Source organism: Rhododendron vialii, chromosome 6a (genome assembly GCF_030253575.1).
Source record: "Rhododendron vialii isolate Sample 1 chromosome 6a, ASM3025357v1".
NCBI classification, from domain to species: Eukaryota; Viridiplantae; Streptophyta; class Magnoliopsida; order Ericales; family Ericaceae; genus Rhododendron; species Rhododendron vialii.
In genome coordinates, this window is record NC_080562.1 from 11,197,342 (window position 1) to 11,217,363 (window position 20,022).

The window sequence follows — 20,022 nt, forward strand, 5'->3', positions numbered from 1 at the left end:
TGGACAAGTAAACCTCATGCTGGTGAGCGTCGCCGCTCAAATGGGTGCCCGAAGAAATGTGGTACCACTGGTTCTGGCAGAGACACTCATAGGTTTGGATTTGGTTTCTTCCGGCCAAGCAGACGTGTTCAGCGGTAGTCCACTACTACTGCAGGTTAGCTTAGTTCTCACTCAGCTCACCTTTTTTCGGCTTTCACACGTTCTGTTTTTACCTCATCTCTCAGCTAAGGCTATATCGAAGTTCCTTACTTGTCTTTTCTCTCAAGCTTTATGTAACTTCTCACTTGTTTTTCCACTCATGCAGCTCTGGCTATCTGACAAATTGGGATTGCTTACAGCACCAGAAGCAAACTGGCCTCATCTGCCCGGCCGAATGCACCAGCGGGGTATGATCTATCCGGAAATGTCTGTGAACCAATGGTGCGCATTTATGAGAAAAATGCTGCCGAACGAGATCACATGGCGGCATGAAGCCTTAAACATTCCAGACATGGCCCTGAGTTCTGCAGGATTCGAGAGAGTAGTGATAGCTGGGCTGACCGCTTTCACATTCTACATCCCTGGACGTATCCTTCGTCAGCTAGGCATGAGCCAAGGACTCCACCGAGCTGGGATTGAAGATTTCCAAGTCCCTGCTTTCACTGCCCAGAATCTGAGGGGGTATGAGCACGACTGGGGTCTGCGGCAACTCGAAGGAGCTGACCCAGACTTCAGTACGGAACTTATGCATCGATATCAAACATGGCTAAGAAGGGAAATCGCAAGCAGGCAAAACAACGACTGACTCCTGACGGACCTTGATGATCTAGAATAAACCGTGAGCCTGTTAAGGCCCCGAGCACTTTATTCTGTTTTTATGCTTTACTCTTTTTAAGACTGCTCAGCCTGTGTAATAGAAGTTATAATTTGAATAAAAATGAAAGTTCGACAGTTTTTCCCTTTTGATCCAAGTGTTGAACCGCCGTGTCACCCAAGTATCGAGTTAGCTCCTGGTAACGGGAAACCGTGGATCAAGTTGATGGATTGTGACCGAATCTCACAGAGAGATTGCCTACGTATCCCTTTTCAGGGAATCAGGTCAGCACGTAGTTCAGGCTTAGGTTCACTCGAGTATTTTTAGCTCTCCTTTTACGCTCTAAATTTTGCCTAGTGCTGCCACTTCGGGTTTTCAGCCTAGCGAGCTTTGATTGATGCCTATTTATTTTTGCCTAAACCGTCTTCTCAGGTTTTCGGTCTAGCAGGCTTGCTCTAATTTTTGCTTGGAACCGCCCACCCTTGTGGTTTTCGGCCCAACGAGCTTCTCTCAGGGATAGTATCGTTTGAGTTGATCCAGGTTAACCAGAGAGCTGAATTCGTTGCCGTCGAGATCAATGAGCTGAGCCGCTCCCCCAGAAAGGATGGTCTTGATGATGTAAGGTCCGGAACGTTTGGGTCGAAATTTGCCGCGGGGGTCAAAAACTGATGCCCGAATCTCTTTCGTGACCATGTCTCCTTCGACCAAGTCTCTGGACTTCACTTTTTTGTTGAACGCTCGGGCGATTCTCCGCTGATACCCCTGAACATGATACAGGGCCCGAAGCCTCCTTTCATCAAAAAGCATGAGTTCAACAGATCTCCCACTGAGCCATTCAGATTCTGAGAGTTCCGATTCCACCATGATCCTCAAAGACGGCACCTCAAGCTCTATAGGGAGAACTGCTTCCATCCCGTAGACCAAGGAATAGGGGGTTGCCCCCGTTGACGTTCGAATCGACGTTCGATAACCCCAAAGAGCTAAAGGCAGTTGCTCGTGCCAGTCCCTGGCGGACTCCGCAGACTTCTTGATGATTGTCTCGACATTTTTGTTGGCCGCTTCAACCGCACCATTTGTTTGGGGACGATAGACCGTTGAGTGATGGACTTGGATCTTGAATTCTTCGAAGAGCTCCAGGACCCTGCCTTTGAAATGACTCCCATTGTCTGATACGAACGCTTGCGGAACCCCATATCGGTAGATGATGTTTTTCCTAATGAAGTGAGCGACTTGAACTGCCGTTAGGGTTTTATAAGATTCGGCCTCCACCCATTTAGTAAAATAATCTATGGCCACGAGGATGAACCTATGTCCATTTGATGCGGATGGTCTGACCATGCCGATGACATCGATGCCCCATACAGAGAAAGGCCAAGGCGAAGCCATGCCAAATAGGTTAGAGGGCGGAACATGCATTAGGTTAGCATGAATTTGGCATTTGTGACATCGCCGCACATAATCCACGCACTGAGATTCCATAGTAGACCAGAAATAGCCTTGACGCAAGATTTTCTTGGCCAGCATGACGCCGCTCGTATTAGGGCCACAGACCCCCTCGTGGATTTCTTCCATGATTCTGACGGCCTTAGTCCCGTTGACACATAGCTTGTGCATCCCACAATGAGATCTCCTGTATAACTTTCCCCCACAAATGATGTACTGGGCAGCCATCCTCCGTAATGCAGTCTGATCCTTTTTGGAGGCCTCGGCCGGGTATGAACCACTCTCGACGAAGTTCCATATGTCATGGTACCAGGGTAGGCCATCATCAACATCATCGATGGCGTTGACGTATTGATAAGCGGGGCGGTCCCGCTGTTCGATTAAGACTGGGCGGAGTTTGACTCCCAAAGGTAATTCGACCATGGAAGCCAAAGTCGCGAGTGCATCGGCAAACCGGTTCTTCAAACGGGTGATGTGGGTGAAAGTCACTTTGTTAAAGCGAGGAATTAGCCCCTCCAAATCCTGATGATAAGGTTTCAACCCCTCTTCACGTACTTTCCAGTCCCCATTGGCCTGAGATACAACAAGATTGGAGTCTCCGATAACTTCGAGCCGCTCAACGCCGAGTGTGAGTGCAGCCTCCATACCCACGATACAAGCCTCATATTCAGCTTGGTTGTTTGTAATGTCGAAGTTGAGTTTGAATGCAAGCCGAATATGAGAACCATCGGGGGCGACTAGCAAAACCCCAATCCCAAATCCTTTCTGATTGGCCGCCCCATCGAAGTAAAGAGTCCAAACGTCTTCGACAACTATTAGCACTTCCTCATCTGGGAACACGAAATCTGCATCTTCCGGTCCATCCACAGGGTGATCAGCCAAAAACTCAGCAATGGCTCGCCCCTTTACCGACTTCCTCGTGACGTATTCGAGATCGAATTCTGCCAGAAGGAGCAACCAGCGTGCTAACTTACCAGTAAGAGCCGGTTTCTCAAACAGATACTTGAGTGGATCCATTCGAGAAATCAATTTCACTGGGTAAGCCAGCATGTAGTGTGTCAACTTCTTAGAGGCCCAAACCAAAGCCCAACACGTTTTTTCCAAGGCGGTGTAGCGCTCTTCAGACCCAACCATTTTCTTACTTAAGTAATAAACGGCCATCTCAACTCCCTGGTCACCCTCTTGAGCTAGCAAGCATCCCATGGATGTAGAACTCACGGATAGGTATAGAATCAAAGGCTTTTCGGGCACTGGTGGCATTAAGACAGGCGGGTTTTGCAGATAGCTCTGAATGGACATAAAGGCCGCCTGACATCTGTTCGACCATACGAACGGGGTGTCCTTCTTGAGTAGACGAAACATCGGCTCGCAAGTTAAGGTTAACTTGACGATGAATCTGCTGATGAACTGAATTTTCCCTAAAAAGCTTCGCACTCCCTTTTCAGTCTCTGGTGGCTTCATTTCAAGCACCGCTTTGATCTTGGACGGATCGACCTCAATCCCACGCGAAGTGATCATGAAACTGAGCATCTTACCTGCTGTGACCCCAAAGGTGCATTTCTGTGGATTGAGACGCATGAGAAACTTTCGGAGCCTCTCGAAAAACTTCCTCAGTACAGGAACATGCCCCTCCCGAGTTTTTGACTTAGCAATCATATCGTCTACGTAGACCTCAACCTCTTTGTGCATAATGTCGTGCAGAATGGTCGTAGCGGCTCTCTGGTAGGTAGGACCAGCATTTTTCAAACCAAACGGCATGACCAAGTAACAATAAGTCCCCCATTCAGTGATGAAAGTCGTCTTCTCACGGTCTTCTGGTGCCATAAGAATCTGGTTATATCCGGAGAAACCATCCATGAATGAAAGCAGGGCATGGCCCGCCGTATTGTCAACCAGTACATCGATATGTGGCAGGGGAAAATCGTCCTTGGGGCTTGCCTTGTTCAAATCCCTGAAGTCCACGCACACTCGAATTTGTCCATTCTTTTTAGGAACTGGAACAATGTTAGCAACCCATGCGGGGTATTGAGAAACCATAAGAAAACCGGCATCGATCTGTTTAGTGACCTCCTCTTTGATCCTCTGTACCCAATCCGGCCTCATTCGTCTCAACTTCTGTTTCACGGGTTTGGCATTTGGCAGTAAGGGGATTCGATGCTCCACTATTTCTGGGTCGATGCCGGGCATGTCTTGATGAGACCACGCGAAGATATCACTGAATTCTGAGAGTAGTTCTTTGAAATCACGATGTTCCTTTGAGGATAAAGTGGAGCCCACCTGAACCATTCGGGGATCATTCTCGTCTTTCAAGTTTATTAAGACTATTTCTTCTTTTAACGGCTGAGCATGCCTTTCATCTTCCCTCTCGATGAGGGCACGGATTTCCTTGGGAATGTCCCATCGAAATCTATCCCTTCATCGTCGGGGTCGACACAGTTTATATAAAGATCATTCAAGTAGTCAGAAGAGGATTCGTTCATTTCATAAGACCCTGCAGGGTCGCCAAGTACAAGGGAATCAAACTCAAAGTAAAAGCCATGACGTGGAGGGCCAAGAGGCACAAACTCCGACTCAGAGCTAGACTTAGACTCAAACGACTCAACAGACTCAGTGTCAGACTCTGATACATCATCAATGCAAGTAAGGCGTGGTTTGAAAATGCAATTTTTAAGGCTACCCTTTGCTTCTGTGATGAGGGAGAGGGGATCCTTGAGGTCGTCGGAACCGAGCATGAACACCTCAGCCTCTTCAGCTTCCTTGGCCAAACCCACCTGGGAGAACTCATAAAACAGCTGCTCCAAGCTCCCTTGATCAAAAGACACCAGCCAATCAGTCTTTAGCTTGGGCTGACTAAGCTTCCTTTTGAATTCCGCCCTTGCTGGTTCTTCATCACTGGAGGACCAAGTGTCATCAGCGAAAATCTCAAACCCAGGCAGCAACTCCCTAGTGACTGAATCGACAAAAGGCTCGGGTTGCCCGGTGTAGACATCATTCCCCACCTCGCACACAAAGTAACTGTCGGGCTCACCATAGAGAGATCGAGGTTTTCCCGTGCATTTCCTTCTTTTGGCATCCTTGGTAGAGGAGGTGTACCCCAAACCAAAGCGGCCCTCGCAGGAAGGAAAGGCAGGGAACTCTGGGATCCCTTGTTGGTGAATCCCAAGACCAAGACCAGGTAAATAGGACATCCTCCTCATGATGTCTAAGGCAACAGAGCTTATGATGAAGTCCCCATCCACGTTGATAGCCAAAACCGAACCAGAAGTGTCGAAAGAGAAACCCCCGAGATCAACGTCTTCCTCGCCGTGTGCAATCCCCAAAACAGGTGTGCCATCTTCCTTAAGCGGGCGAATGCCCGAGTCCCCGCAGATAGTCAAAGTACCGGTAGGGAGTCCCAACATAACTTTCTGATGAAGAGTAGACGGTACAGCCATGATGTCAGATCTGTGAAGCCACGGCCTTCCCAGCAGAAGATTAAAGGTGGCGGGGATGTCGACCACATGGAACTCAACATCCATCTCAAATCCCTCAGCGTCAAGTTTGAGCACGAGCGTGCCCTCAACCACGCGATGAGTGCTGTCGTATGCCTTAACAGCCAGATTGGAAGGTGCAAAGTCTTTCTTGGCCAGTCCCAAACGGTAAGCCACTCTCAACGGGCAAACATTGATTGCCGATCCGTTGTCGATCAGAACAGTGGGAATCCAGAGTCCTTTACACTTAACAGTGATGTGCAAGGGGCGATTGTGATCAACCCTTTCGATCGGTAGATCCTTGTCGGTGAAGACCACGGTGTGCCTAGAAGTAGGCGGGAGAATTATAGATATCATTGCTTCAGGTGTGACATCCGGTTGGATCTCAAGGCGAGAGAGAGTATGGCAGAACTTTTGACGATGCTCGCGGGAGGAACAGATTAGTCCCCAGAGTGATATAGCAGCAGGAATCCGCTCCAGCTGCCTCTGAATCATGTCCTCATTCGAGGAGCTAGGAGGTACCTCAAACAGTGCAGACCTTGAGAATGCAGAAGGTTCGTTCCTTTTGTTAGAAGAATTGGACGAGCTCCCAGCCTGAAGATTGGAAGGCTGAAAAATTCCTCCACTCCTCGTAACGTTGAGAACGTTCTCTAAAGAGGGTATCGCTTGAAGGTCTTGACGGTCATCCCAAAGATCAGCAGGGACTTCCCCCAATTTGCGTTTTCCTTTGTCAGATGGCGGTGGGGCTATAGGTGCTTCCATGCCTAGATCGAGGTCTTCAGCTAAATCGTTCCACAGCAGCGACTCCCAGAAATCTGGATCCTTAACAGCTACAGCCTCCCTAATGGGCTCCGTGTTAGCAATGAATGGGACGTCCCAGAGTCCCCCATCGGCAAGAAAGCGGTTGACAGTCCAAACCTCGGACCCAACTTGGATATTAACCACATCATCAACATCCCAGAGATCTGTTGGCGGAACAAGGTCCGTAACCATAATGCTGTGATCTTCCTCGGTCGGATAAGGTGGTGTGGGGCGCGAGAGTTCCTCGCTAATGATGTAAAATGTAGGATCGTACTCAGTGTTAGTTACAGAGTCAACCAGCCTGTCAAGAGTAGAAGGGAGAAAGCAATCCCCCAAGACGCGAGTTTCCTCCTGAACGAGACCCTCTTCTATGAATTGAATCTCATGATTGGGCAGAGCATATCCTTGAAGAGGATTGAGGTCAAACTCTAATGGAAACTGCCACGCGGGCTCGGGATCCCAATAGTACTCCTCCTCAGGCAGAACGGGTTCAGGCTGTTGAAAAAGCATGTTCAAAGAGAATCCATCCAAAGGGTCAAGCATGTCTGCCTCATAATTAGCCATCCAGGCGTCATACCAAGCATGGTTAAATGGGACATATTCGGGGTTCTGGGGGAAACCGTCTAACTCTAGCTCCGTCCATTCATTGATTATGGGGGCTGCATAATCATCATTATCGGCGATAGCCCATCCTACTGCTTGCATATCAACCTGCCGTTCCGGTAGAAAAGGGACAGCAGACCTAAAGCGGCTTATCAAATTCGGAGAGGAGTTTGGATCCGTCACATCAAAATACGGGCTGTCCAAGGAAGAAGCAGAGTTGAGCTGCACGGAGGGGATGGACCGGTGAAACAGGTCGCTGATGGAGGCATTGAACACAAACGTTCCATTCTGTAGGCGTGCGAGAGGCACATCGGGATTGGATGACTGTCCTTCTTCAAGATGGATGTAGAAAATCTCGGCTTCGGGCTGAGAAGGGATGGGCACGACCGGCCTGGGTTGGTTTGTTGAGGTTATATGGTCAGTGGGGTTGAATATAGTGGAGCTAGGGTTGATATAAGTGGAGCTGATGGATATTTGGTTGATGCGGGGAGCAGCATTGTGCTTTGGCAGGGAGTTGGAGAGGATGTTTGGTTTTTGGGTTGGTGGAGGTGGAGCGTGGAGAGTTCCTTCATCTATGAGATCCTGGATCGCATGTCGGAGACGAAAACAGGAGTCCGTAAGATGACCAGCCCCTTGGTGGTGAGCACAATAAAGGTTAGCTTTGAAGTTAGGTGAAGGGTTCTTAGGCAGAAGAGTTGGGTCAAGGGGTTTCAGATGCCCTGACTGGATTAACTTCTCCATAACGGAAGACAATGGAGCTTCAAACGCAGAGAAACTGCGGGGCTGAGTGCGGGGTCGGTTATTTTGAGGGGTTTGCACCTGGTTAATCTCGGCGACGCGATTGGCGGTATTGGAAGAGGAGGTGTTAGCGCCACTGGTTGCTGTGTTGGAAGATCCCCCACTGCCAAACAACGCATTGGTGTTCCCTGAGTAGACGCGAGGCTTTGGTTTCGAAGGGTTAGAGGGCTCCCCTCTCGACAGAATCCCACTTTGCAGCGCATCTTCGATGGCCATACCAGATTCGAAGAAAGTATCAAAGTTCGAGGAGGCTTGGACAAGAACCAAATGCCTAGCATAATCAGGCTGAAGATTGCGAGAGATGATTCGGAGCTGATCTCTCTCACTCGGGCGATCGGTCATCTGAGCAGCCTTCGTCCTCCATCTTTTGACAAAATCCGCAAAGGATTCTTTAGCTTCCATTTTCGTGGACTCAAGCTCTCAGGTTGTCATCTTGAGCTGGGAGTTGTAACTATACTGCGAAATAAACGCAGCACCGATGTCTTCCCACGTCCTCCTCTTAGCAATGTCAAGCGACAAAAACCAGTGAAAAGCGGGTCCTGAGAGAGTCTGAGGGAACAGCTGGGACATGGCCTCGGGTTCAACAGCCAAGAGTTTCATGGCGGCATGGTAGCCATAGAGATGAGTCTTCGGGTCACCACTCCCATCAAACTTGGCGAGGTCAGGCATCTTAAACTTGTCGGGGAGCTTAGCATTGGGATACAAGCAGAGGCGATCTAAATCAATTCCCCCAGCGCTGATCTTTTCAGACTTGGACACAGATTCCTCCAACTTGACGATCTTTGCCATGAGAGCAGTCATGTTAGGATCCAGAACGGGTCTTGCCACAGTGAGGTTCAGATTCGCAGCCTCCGGGTGAGCCTCTCTCGGGTTGGGCTGAATTATGATCCGCCCTACATGGTTAGGGTCTTCAACAAAGATTGGTTCCGCATGGTCGTCCTCATCGACCTCGCCTCCCACTTCTGCAGCTGGCGGAAGACGAGTGTTGATAAGGTCATTGAGCCTAGTGAGATTTGCATCAGTCTGAGCACCCCTTTGCTGCATGGTGGCGATGCTGTTCTGGATGTTCATGAGCATGGTTTCGAGACTCAGTGGTTGCGGATGATCTGCCATAATGGAGGTTCCGGATGAACTTGACGAGGACGGGGAGGTTGGCGATGCCGGAGACTCAATTTCCTGGTTGACTGACGGTGATCCTGATCGTAAAGCGGCCAAAAGGGAGCACAGAGAGTCTTCCGTTGTGACTGACTGAGCTTGCAACCTGACTAGCCTTTAAACGGAATTCTGATGCAGACGTTCCCAAGTGGGTTTGGCTTTCTGCCTCGATACTTTCCTTGGCGGCGCAATGGTTCAGAATTCTGCTTTGCTTTGCTGTAAGAAAAGGTTCGATAAGGGCCCTGCAGCAACCTTACTCTAAACAAAAGACTTTAAAGTGATAATGCAGCCATCGTCGTTAGTGTCGCCCTTAAACTCTAAGACTACAGACGAGTCTGTCTCATGATGTTCGGACGCCGCCAAAATCCTCGGATTTCTTTTCGAGAGTGTATCCTCGTTTGAATCGAATAATACTAAGAGATGTCGAAAATAGTCTAAGCCTTTGACTTTTCCGTTCTTGAAGTTTCAACTTTGAACTTGGAATAACTCGGGGTGGATGACGTGATACCTTAACCGGGGCGGCGTAGGCAACACAGTGCCATACCCTGAGCGGTGTACGTGCTGCGCACGATAACCAGGGTGGTGTGAGCATCATGGCATTCTCTTCGTCGTTCCTTGTTTTCTGTTTGAAACTTCAATTGGGATATAGACAAGGACTTAGAAAGTTTTGATTTCCCAAAGTCTCGTTGATCCTAGGACTTTTGAAAATCTAATAACACGCACCGCAAAGATGCATGACTCTTCATCGGACCTAGCAGCGTCCTAATAAACATAAGACAGACTCGAAAGAGAGACAACCTAGAAGCCGCCCTAAACATGCCCCTACGCAAAGCGGTATGTATGTACAGTGCATGCGATAGGGAAAGCAGTAACACGTAGACAGTATATGGGGGTTAGATGCAAGTAGATCTTACCCTACAGGTACCTGTCCTATTTTGGAGAGTTCTAGTGCTTTGTACATGCAAAAGGCTGGTTTTGGCTCGTAACGGGTTCTTCGGACTAAAGCCAAGATATACCTCCCGCTGCCCGCGTAATCGCTGAGCAACAGTCGAACGGTAGAATGACCTATCATCGTCGAAGGTTGTTGGTCATTCGGGGTCCCCGGGCTCTGGTAAACCGTGCCGGATTGCCAAAACGATCCAACGAGGCTTATCCCACATCGATGCAAATGAGAATGCTAAAGATTGATTTAATGAAATAGAATCGCAAATTCGCAAATGCCCTTTTTCAAATTCGGCTCACTTTATTTAGTCAATGCTTTAGAAGAAACTACACAAGAGAACAATCAGAAGAGTCCCAGATTGATTTGGCCGGACACGAGGTCCCGTTAAATCACCACTCCAACCTTCGGCAGCGCGAAGCTCACCGTTTTGACAAACTTTTGTGGGACTGTTCTCAAGTGTATTAAAATCTAAGCATAGACCAATATTGGTTCGATCCCCAACAGAGTCGCCACTGTGGGCATGCGTGCCCTTCGGAATTTCCGGATTCCAAAACGCAAGGGGCCCGGGTCGAGGGAGCGCGAGCGGGGAAGCAAGCGCTCGCAAAATACAGAGTCGCCACTCGGGTTTGAACGTCCGACACCCAATGAACCGTATTTCGAAGCACTTGCCGCGCTTTTTGATTTAAAAAAGTTTAAGGAACCAGTCCGTCATAACCATATCTGGGTTCGGGAGCCAGGTTACGAGAGGGGAAGGGTTTTATGGCACCCCTCTCGCCCAATCCGAAGATCGGTCTCTACTTAGGCATTTGCGAAAATGTTTGTTTGCGATTCTGTTTTGATTAATCAATTTTTAGCCAATTAGGGCGGGGGAATAGTTAATCGGGGATTAATACTGTAACATGTTTGCAGGATGTGATAAGATATGGCATGGATTAGTGAGATGACAAGTAATAAATGGAATGAAGTTCAAAACGTCGATCATACATCAAGGCAGCGCTGTGTATGATTTTGGCACGAACAAACAGCCAGCTTGCATGCGTGAGTTCATCTGCATGCAAGCAAACCGTCGCGCGACACAACCATATACTCGCGCGAGTATTGACGCTTCACCAATGGTTTGAATTTCACCCACTTCTGGGCTCTGGAAGGACCAGTGCTCACCCAGGTGCAAACCAAGCAGTTTATAAGTACTTGAAAGTAAACAATATTACAGCAAACAGATGGAAACATTATGAAAACACAACCCCTAAACAGTGGGGGTGTCTAAACAGAGGCCAAGGCCAAGCTACTCATGCAAGGGCAGTCCCTGGAAGACAGAGAACCATCGCGCGACAGAGTGATACAGGCGCGCGATTGTTCGGACTGGACTTTCAGGAATTGCTTTGCATGCTTAGCGCTCTGAGACATGTTCAGGAGCATTCCAAACCAATAGGTGTTATAAACTAAGCTAAACAATGATTTTCAACATGCAAAACAGCAAAGCAGTGAGCTAAAGCTCCTTAAAAGACTATGAACACAATAATAAACTTAAAGACCAGGGTCCCTTCCCCACGTGGTCCAATCTCACGCAGACAGAAGTGTCGCGCGAGTATATGGGACCATCGCGCGAGGGTGTCCCAGGTAACAGCTCTTGAAACCCTGCTAGCTTTAGGGCCAGAACTGGTATCGATTACCAGCCTTGACCCTGCCAACCCCCCTCAAGGGTTCGAACAGTGAGCAGAAAGATATTATACCTTTGCTTGAGAGTCTTGGAGATGGCTTGAATGATGAGATGGTGAGATTTAGAGGGTGATTATGTGGGAGTGAGTGGGGTGTGAGATGTTTGTGCTTGAGTTTGCCTTCTTCTTTCTTGGAGAGAAATTGGTAGCCCTTTGCAATGAAGCATGGGGGGGTATTTATAGAAAAAGGGGTTAGTTGGTGGCTAGCCAAGGCCTTGTAACCAGCCAACAAGGCTGGTTAGAATCACTTGGTGGAGAAGTGGGGTGGCAAAGGTGATGGGAGAATAGGGGGTGAGGTGGTGCAAGGGGAGCCTCCCGGAACGTTGTTCAGCCGACGAAAACGGGGTCACATAGGCCTGTAGCCCCCTGACCACCACGCAATCTGGGTGAAAATGACAGGTGTTGACCATCGCGCGACGAAGTGAGAGCATCGCGCGAGGGTCCAGCCAACCCCGCGAGGGTCAATGGTCAAAGCTTTGACTTTGACCACCACCTGGCAAATGGACCATCGCGCGAGGATCCCAGTGTGTCGCGCGACATTCAAACCCAAGGTCCAGGTTCTGATTCAAGGGTTTAAGGGCTAAGAATGGGTTCCTCACATGCCAAACTCAAGCCATTCCAAGTTCTCGAGACTATTTTCGACCTGATTCATCATCGGGGAATCAAGAAACCGAAGAACAAAGTAAAACGATCGGGAAGTTAGATCGGGGTGTCTACAAACATAAGAAAAAGATATGTAAATAGCACACAGTAACAAGCAAAGCTGTTTGAAAACAAATCCACTTTAAGCGCAAAGAACTTGATGATAACAATTTAGGGTGGAGCACGATTCAGAAAAGGAATTTTATTGCCGTGGATCCAAGTAGAGTTCTACTGTTGTTGACTGGACCTAAGTTCTACGTATTTTTCCATTTCACCAAAGCCTCACCGCCATTTTCTCCTGCTCCTCCTCACTACAGACTCCACTCTCCTACCAGGTAAAAAAGCCATAAACCCACTTCACAGAAAGTCAGAAAATTGATTTACTAGCCTTTATGTGAACAACTTGGGTGTATAAAGTGCTAAATTGCTACGGACAAACAAATACTTGCCATATTGTTGTGGGTGTGAGTTGCATTGCAACATTTGGGTAGTTTAGCCAGCAACATGAGAGAAATGAACCCTATGCAAGGGGTGAAAATAGGTAAACGACCACAAACCCACTTCAGAAAGTCACTAGATACACATACATTCATAATCTTGGGGTGCATAATGTGCATGATGAGGAGAGTTATGGTTCCGATTTCATGATAGGATTCATACTAGAAAAACAGCCCCAAACCCATTTAAGATAATTTCCTAAAATCTAGAGATGTGCTTATAAAGTGGTGTATGAAGTGCTAAACTTTTATGGGTTTGATATGTAGAATTTGCAGAGATTAAGCAGCAACGGAAGAGGGATGAACCCTATGTGGGTGTAAACCTAGGCACGGATGTGTCGAATTTCCTCTCTCCTACCGATTTGGTCGCTTTCTTACACCTGCAGAAGACCACCCATCTCACGTGTGGACTGGGGATTAATGCCCATGGATTTTCTTCCTTACTCCTCTCCATAAATGCTCGTAACCAGAATAGTAGAGAGTAGAGAATGCAAAGAAAGCACAGAGAGAGCCGAAGAGAGAGAGAGATACATACGGTGAACGGCTAGCGAGTCAGTGACGATTGTTGCCGATTTTTTACGGTGTCCGTCGAGCGGTCTTGGCTAGCACGAGGGTGGGTATCACAGAGAGGGAGGAGAGCAGAGCAGAGGAGAGAGGGAGAAGAAGCGCCGTTGGAATTAGATACACAAGCCCTAGCCCTATTGGGGAAAATAGTGTTTAAAGCGCCAGAGCCGAATCAAAAAAAAAAGAGAGAGCTAGAGCCAGTTCAGGTGGCTCTACTAATTTGAGTAGAGCTATTTCAAATGGCGTTTGTCCACGTCATACAGCTGCGTGGCACAGGAGTAATTCAATACCGCCAATCGGAATAGCGCTACTAAAGTAGCGCTTGTTGAAGTTGCTCTACCGAGCAGTTTTAAAAATAGTTTGAAAATGAGAGTATTCAGGCTAATAGTTCTAAAAAAAGGATTAGTTCGATAAAAATCTCCTCAACTTCCCCAATCCCATTAGTAAATGTAAACTGTAAAACTTTGGAGTCATATGTAACCAAATCCGTAGGTTCATGTTTAAAAATAGAATCGTAAAAGCATCCACAGTGGAATAATACAAAATGGATAATTAAAATTGTCACATCATCTTTTGATTATTCATTTAAAGGGTTGTTAAAAGCATCTGCAATATAATAATCAAGTGAATAATCAAAATTTGTCACATCAGCTTTTGATTATTCATTTAGAAGATTGTTAAAGTTAGCAATGTGAAGTCTCATATTGATACTTTTGATTATTTTAATACCCAAATTTGATTATTGGTTAAGGGGTTGCTAATTTTGATTATTACAATGTGAACACTTTTTTAAGCACGTATTACTAACTTTAGCAATTTTTTGATTTTGATTATTACATTGTGGATGCTCTAAGTTAGCAATGTAAAAGTCCATAATGGTACAATTAAAATTGAATAACCAAAACTTCCCACATCATATTTTCAACTTATAAAATCTAGAAATTGTGACATAGAAAACAATTTTTTTAAAATAGTTTTCAAACTAATAATAAAAACAGGTTATTAAAAAAGAGGAAATAATTTTTTGAAAACTTCGATTAAAAAAAAAAACTGTTTCTGAAAAAAAGTTTTTAAAAAAAAATAGTTTTTGAATTAAAAAAAAAGCTTTTTTTTCGAAAGAACAATTTTTGGGAAAAAAAGTTTTAATAAAAAAACTGTTTTTAAAAGTATTTTTCTTAAAAACATGATGAAAATGGAAGAGAGAGTTTTTGTATAATGATGGTGCACTTGATTGGGGAAATGTGAGGGAAAACTAAATTTGATTATTGGCAAAAGGTTGCTAATTTTGATTATCCAATGGCTAAAATTTGATTATTTTTTTTTTTTTGATCAACGTCAAGTAATATATTCATCACCCGAAGGGAAAAGATTTCATCACAATATACAGGAATAAACCAAAACTACAAAATCAAAGACACGAGTTATTGCTCGAAGCACACAGGCTACAGACTCAAGGACACTCTGCCGAAGCAAACCTACACTAAGTGCCGGTATGAGAATCCCGTCAATGACTCAATAGTAGAGGATCCAAAAGGATCCCCAACTCAAACCCGAGTTACGCGCAAGATGAAATCGACAACCAGCAGCAGAAACCCAAACTGGCCAGCTCTTAGAGAGGAAAAGGCACCAACGGAACGCCGGGGCTTGTTCGCAATCAGTCGCAAGGACGCCACTCCGAGGCAAACCTCCGCTATCACGACAGGTTTCAGCGCGTGGGAGGCACAATAGCCCACACAGCAGCGGCAGCCACAGGATCTACATCCAAGAACCAAACAAACAACCAACACCAGAAAAACTTATTTGCCCTCCACCTCAACCCACCGGATCTGGGGGAGACCCAGACCGGGACACAACCGGATCTAGGAGAAACCTAGATCGGAGCAAAACCAGATTGGAAAACCAGTCGGTAAAAGCAAACAGAAAACGGAAAGGAAAACCCCCACCTCAACCTCACAAGTTATTAAGCCAACTCCCACCGCCGGCCGAAGAAAACCCAGAACTAAGAGGACAAGGAGGCACCGAGCAAAGACCGATCAACCAACCAACGGTTGGTAACCCGTACCCGACAACCAAGCGCTTGCACCGCCAGCCGGAGCTTCAGACAATGAAACAGTGAGGGGACGGGAGGAGGAGAGGAAGAGGGGAAAGAACGGGGGGGGGGGGGTGGGTAGGCGCTGCCCCTCCCCCAGTCGAAACCTAGATCTGGATTTTTTTTTTTTGCTAATCTTAACAACCTTTTGATTTTGATTATACCAGTGTGAATGCTCTAAGAATCTCCAAAAATACCAATAAACTACAGTATCACCCAAATGGCTCATCTCATATTAAAAGGCAATATGATTTGATCCTAACAGAATATTAGATATTCGGTGCATCATGCTTTGACTTCTATCTTTTTGTATTTTCCTGTCATCTGAAGTTCTAAAGTACTTCGAATTTTTATTAAGTTTGCATTACAGATAATCATTTGAAATAAAATTCTAAGGATCGGAAATAAATAAACAGTTTGGCTTTTCATTATCTTATTATCTTGTAAGTTGATCTAAATTAATCATGAGCGAGCGGTCCTGGACTCTTTGTTCTTGAACAAACTACCATGAAATAAGATGATGAATACGTCCAAAAATTATTACGGTGTTCACTATCTTTTCTTGTGTGTTTATTTATAAAAAGGCATTGAGTTAAAGCAAATTAAAAAGATAGCTAGAGTTCAACGATTGTTCACCCCAGCATGGTCCTCCAAATGCTTAGCAATGCAAATATTGAAGTTTGAGATTTATTACGAAAATATGACCTAAAACGTTTACGAAAATGACCTAAAGTTTTAGTTTGATATTCATTTTTTTTAGAATTTCTTTTAGTTTTGTACTCCATCCGTCCCCTTTTTAAAGTCCAGTATTCCATTTTGGGTTGTCCCTTAATAAATGTCCATTTTGCAAAGTTAGTGGGTAAAAGTTGGTGTATTTTCCATTTTGTCCCTAAAAGTAGATTCCATTTTGAAAAATTAGTGAGTAAAAGTATGATGATGATATCTCCATAAAAGGTAAGTAGGAAAAATAGAGATAAAAGTTGATATGAAAGGTGTAATGATGATATTTTCTTAATAAGTTGGAGTTACAAAATGGGACATTTAAAAAGGGACGGAGGGAGTAATATTTATTTCTTCTTGACAAGAGAAATTTAAAACTTAAAAAAATTTATTATCGATAATTTTAAAAAAAATCACTAAGCAAAAAATAATTCAAAACCAGACAAATTTGTTGAATTATTTTTGTCACTTTTGAACCTTTTCCTATTTAGGTCCATAAATGTTTTTTTTTTTTTTTTACTTATCCTATTCTTCTAACTTATATGTAATTCTAAAATTTTTACACAAAATTGACAATAATTTCATGAAAAATATAAGAAAATATAAATAACTTATGTCAAACTCCCCTTGCTATAAATTTCTGCTAACACATGAAAAGATCATTTAGTAAAAGATTAAGTCCTGGATACTTCGTAGTAGCAACCATATCAAAATAAAATTACTCCATATACATACATACATATGTATATATACATACATATATATATATATATACACACACTACGACTCACAATTCATTGCGATAGGGTATAATATTTGTCTTGAGTAGGAAATAAACTGTGTTTACAAAATTAGAAATGAGATTTAGGATTAGTAGGTTTGCGCAAAGTAATATTATGTTTTGATCATCAATTACTGCGCGCCCCAAGGGCATGCTAACCAATAATATCGCATACAACACCACCAGTGGGATTTCTCAATAAGGGTACACGGTGTGATTTGTAAGAATAGAGAGGTGTGCAGTGTGATTTCATTAAAATTGAATTGATATTTGTGAAATTTGTCTTAATAGATCAAATCCTTCGCCTATGACTTGTGACTCGCAAACAAGATATATATATATATATATATATATATATATATATATTTTTTTTTTTTTTTTATGAAATTTGATATTCACACCATTTTTTTTTGTTATCTATATTCTCTTTTTTGTTTTTTATTAAAAAAATACATACACCTTTAATACTAAAAAATAAAAAGAAAGTGTAGATAACAAAAAAGGGAGTGTGAATATCAATTTCTTTTTTATTTTAATTTTGATTTTTTATTGATTAAACCGTAAAAACTATAACACAAGTACTGAAAGAAATTGTGGTCATCTACGTACATGGTAAAGGCTGGATTCCAAAAAAAAAAAGTACTCCAAAATAATAACAAAACTACAATATTGTAAAGGCAGCAAAAATTTCTTTCTATATCTATTTCAGATACATTTCATACTTTCCAAGTGTTTACTGCAGTACTCTTAATAGTCTTGTTTGGATTCAATGATTTGTGATACGTACGTATCTTACAATTTGATTCATCTTACTTTAAAATTGGTATGTATCTTTGAATGTTTATTATGTTTGAATAAATTGTACAATTCGTATATTATTCGATACGTATCTTAATTACGATTCAATATCTCTAGTGTTATGTAGAACCAATTTCAAACTCTAAGCATAACATATACCATGAGTAAAGATCCTTGCATATATCCATGATATCTATGATGTGATGGTTGATACTGTACCTTTTAAGATAGGTTACATAGTTCAAGACATAAATTTTATAATTGGTCTTGTTATTGTCAGTCTATTGGTCTGACGATAAGCACACTAGAAAATAAGAAAAATACGTATTTCTGTGTACTTTTTATACCCTTTAATACACATTCACACACTCATTATTGTCAATCCATTAGGCTGATTTTAAAATTTTCCTTTTATAACACTTACATTCTTTCTAATATATAGGCATTGGCTTTAGCTTACTATAACGGTTCTTTTAACTTCCTATTCAATGGGAAAAAAAATCTTATGACACAATACGGATATAAATCCAATACACAAAACGCAAAGGATAAGACAACCCGGCATTTTACCAAGACTCGCAATAATGTTTGTCTTCGCCAGCCTGATAGCCAACAATTCTGGGTTTGTTCTCTTGAGGTTCTAAAATCTCTCTAATTCTTTCCATGCGTGATTTTTAATAAATTTATCTCCACTCGTTATTTTCATTTTTGTATTTCCAAAATCCCTACTCAACAACTTCAAAATCTATACCGAACAAACCCCCGTTTCTCTCAAACCACGTGATGACGGAAAATCACATCAATTGCATCCTTCTAATGTCCGTGTTACTACTCCAATTCTCACAGTCCGCCGCCTTACCTCCGCCACCGCCGCCGGAATACCAAATCCAACCAAAGCACAGATACATGCATCTTGAAACGATCCTCCTCCTCTGCACAATCGTCGTCATGGCCTCCGTCTTCGTCTACGTCATAAATTACTACTTCGTCGGCCCCCGCATGCCCAGAACCACCTCCGCCGGCGCCGTCGGATTACTCACCGGCGGCTCGCTCGACGCGGAAGTAATCAACTCGTTCCCTACTTTTGTCTACTCCGAGGTGAAGGCGCTCAAGATAGGCATGGGCGGGCTAGAATGCGCCGTGTGCTTGAACGAGTTCGAAGACGATGAGACCCTTCGTTTGCTACCGCACTGCAGCCACGCGTTCCACTCGGGTTGCATCGACAAGTGGCTTTCGTCACACGTGACGTGCCCGGTGTGCCGGGCCGACGTCACCGATCTGTTATACAGCATACGGAGTCCCACCAACTCGGGAGGGGTATCGTGCGACGAATCGGCGAGGGAAACGAGTCACGAATCGAGTAGCCCGTATTCGGATGCAGTTGCTGATGAGTTTATTATCATACCAATAGAAACTCCAATCACCAGATTCACCGCTAAGATGGGGACGTTCGACCAGATTGTATTGCCGAGTGGATCGGGGGGCGAGCCGGTGGCGGAACCGGGAGAAGAGTGGGACCGGTTCACACTGCGGTTGCCGGAGGAGGTTCAGAGCCGGTTGATGAGATCGAGGTTGAACCGGACGAGGAGTTGCGTGGGATTCGGGCGGGCGAGGAGTTTGAAGAAAGAGGATAGGAGTGGGAGCTTAGGAAACGGTCGGGTATATAAGAACTTCTTATATTCCGAACGGTCGGACCCGTCGGAGTCTACGAGGACAGCTGTCTCCGTCTCGAGCCGGTTCAGTTCTAATGTGAGTGATGGTGGAGGCAGAGGTGGTAGTGAAAGAGTCACTGTCGATATTAATTCCGATTAATCTCAATCGTTCATTGTCGAGATGAACTGCCGGATGACTCAACAGATAGCCCGAACAAGATCTCCCATTTGGTATCTGATATGTGGTACGTGTATTGGAGATTTACTTCAATAGTTGTTTTTATATAACAAGGTGTTTCCATTTTATTGTGATCAACTAACAAAAGACCAATTTCAAGTCGGGGTGAGGTTTTGACACATGTCCAAAATTAATCGCAACCCTTCGATGAAATTCTCTTTCTCATCACCCAGAGAAAATCTTTTCACCATCTCAACTTCGCCATCTCAACTTCTACGGACAAATTACTCACTTTAGTGGGTTTGAAGCACTATTTTCCCTAACAGATAAGAAATAAATGTTTGTGATCTGATAGCAATGTTTTTTTGATAGTAATG

General features: G+C 44.5%; 1 protein-coding gene across 1 annotated transcript; it reads left to right on the top strand.

Annotated features, from left to right (window-relative positions):
* Window positions 1-18,465: 18,465 nt before the first annotated feature.
* Window positions 18,466-19,783, top strand: LOC131331418 (E3 ubiquitin-protein ligase ATL9-like). The gene has a single exon (XM_058365341.1). The coding sequence runs from the start codon at window positions 18,599-18,601 to the stop codon at window positions 19,625-19,627; it is 1,029 nt and encodes a 342-aa protein (XP_058221324.1). The 5' UTR covers window positions 18,466-18,598; the 3' UTR covers window positions 19,628-19,783.
* The last annotated feature ends 239 nt before the right edge of the window (window positions 19,784-20,022 follow it).

Coding starts and splice junctions, on each gene's coding strand:
- LOC131331418 (XM_058365341.1), top strand. CDS start 18,599: ATGACGGAAAATCACATCAATTGCATCCTTCTAATGTCCGTGTTACTA.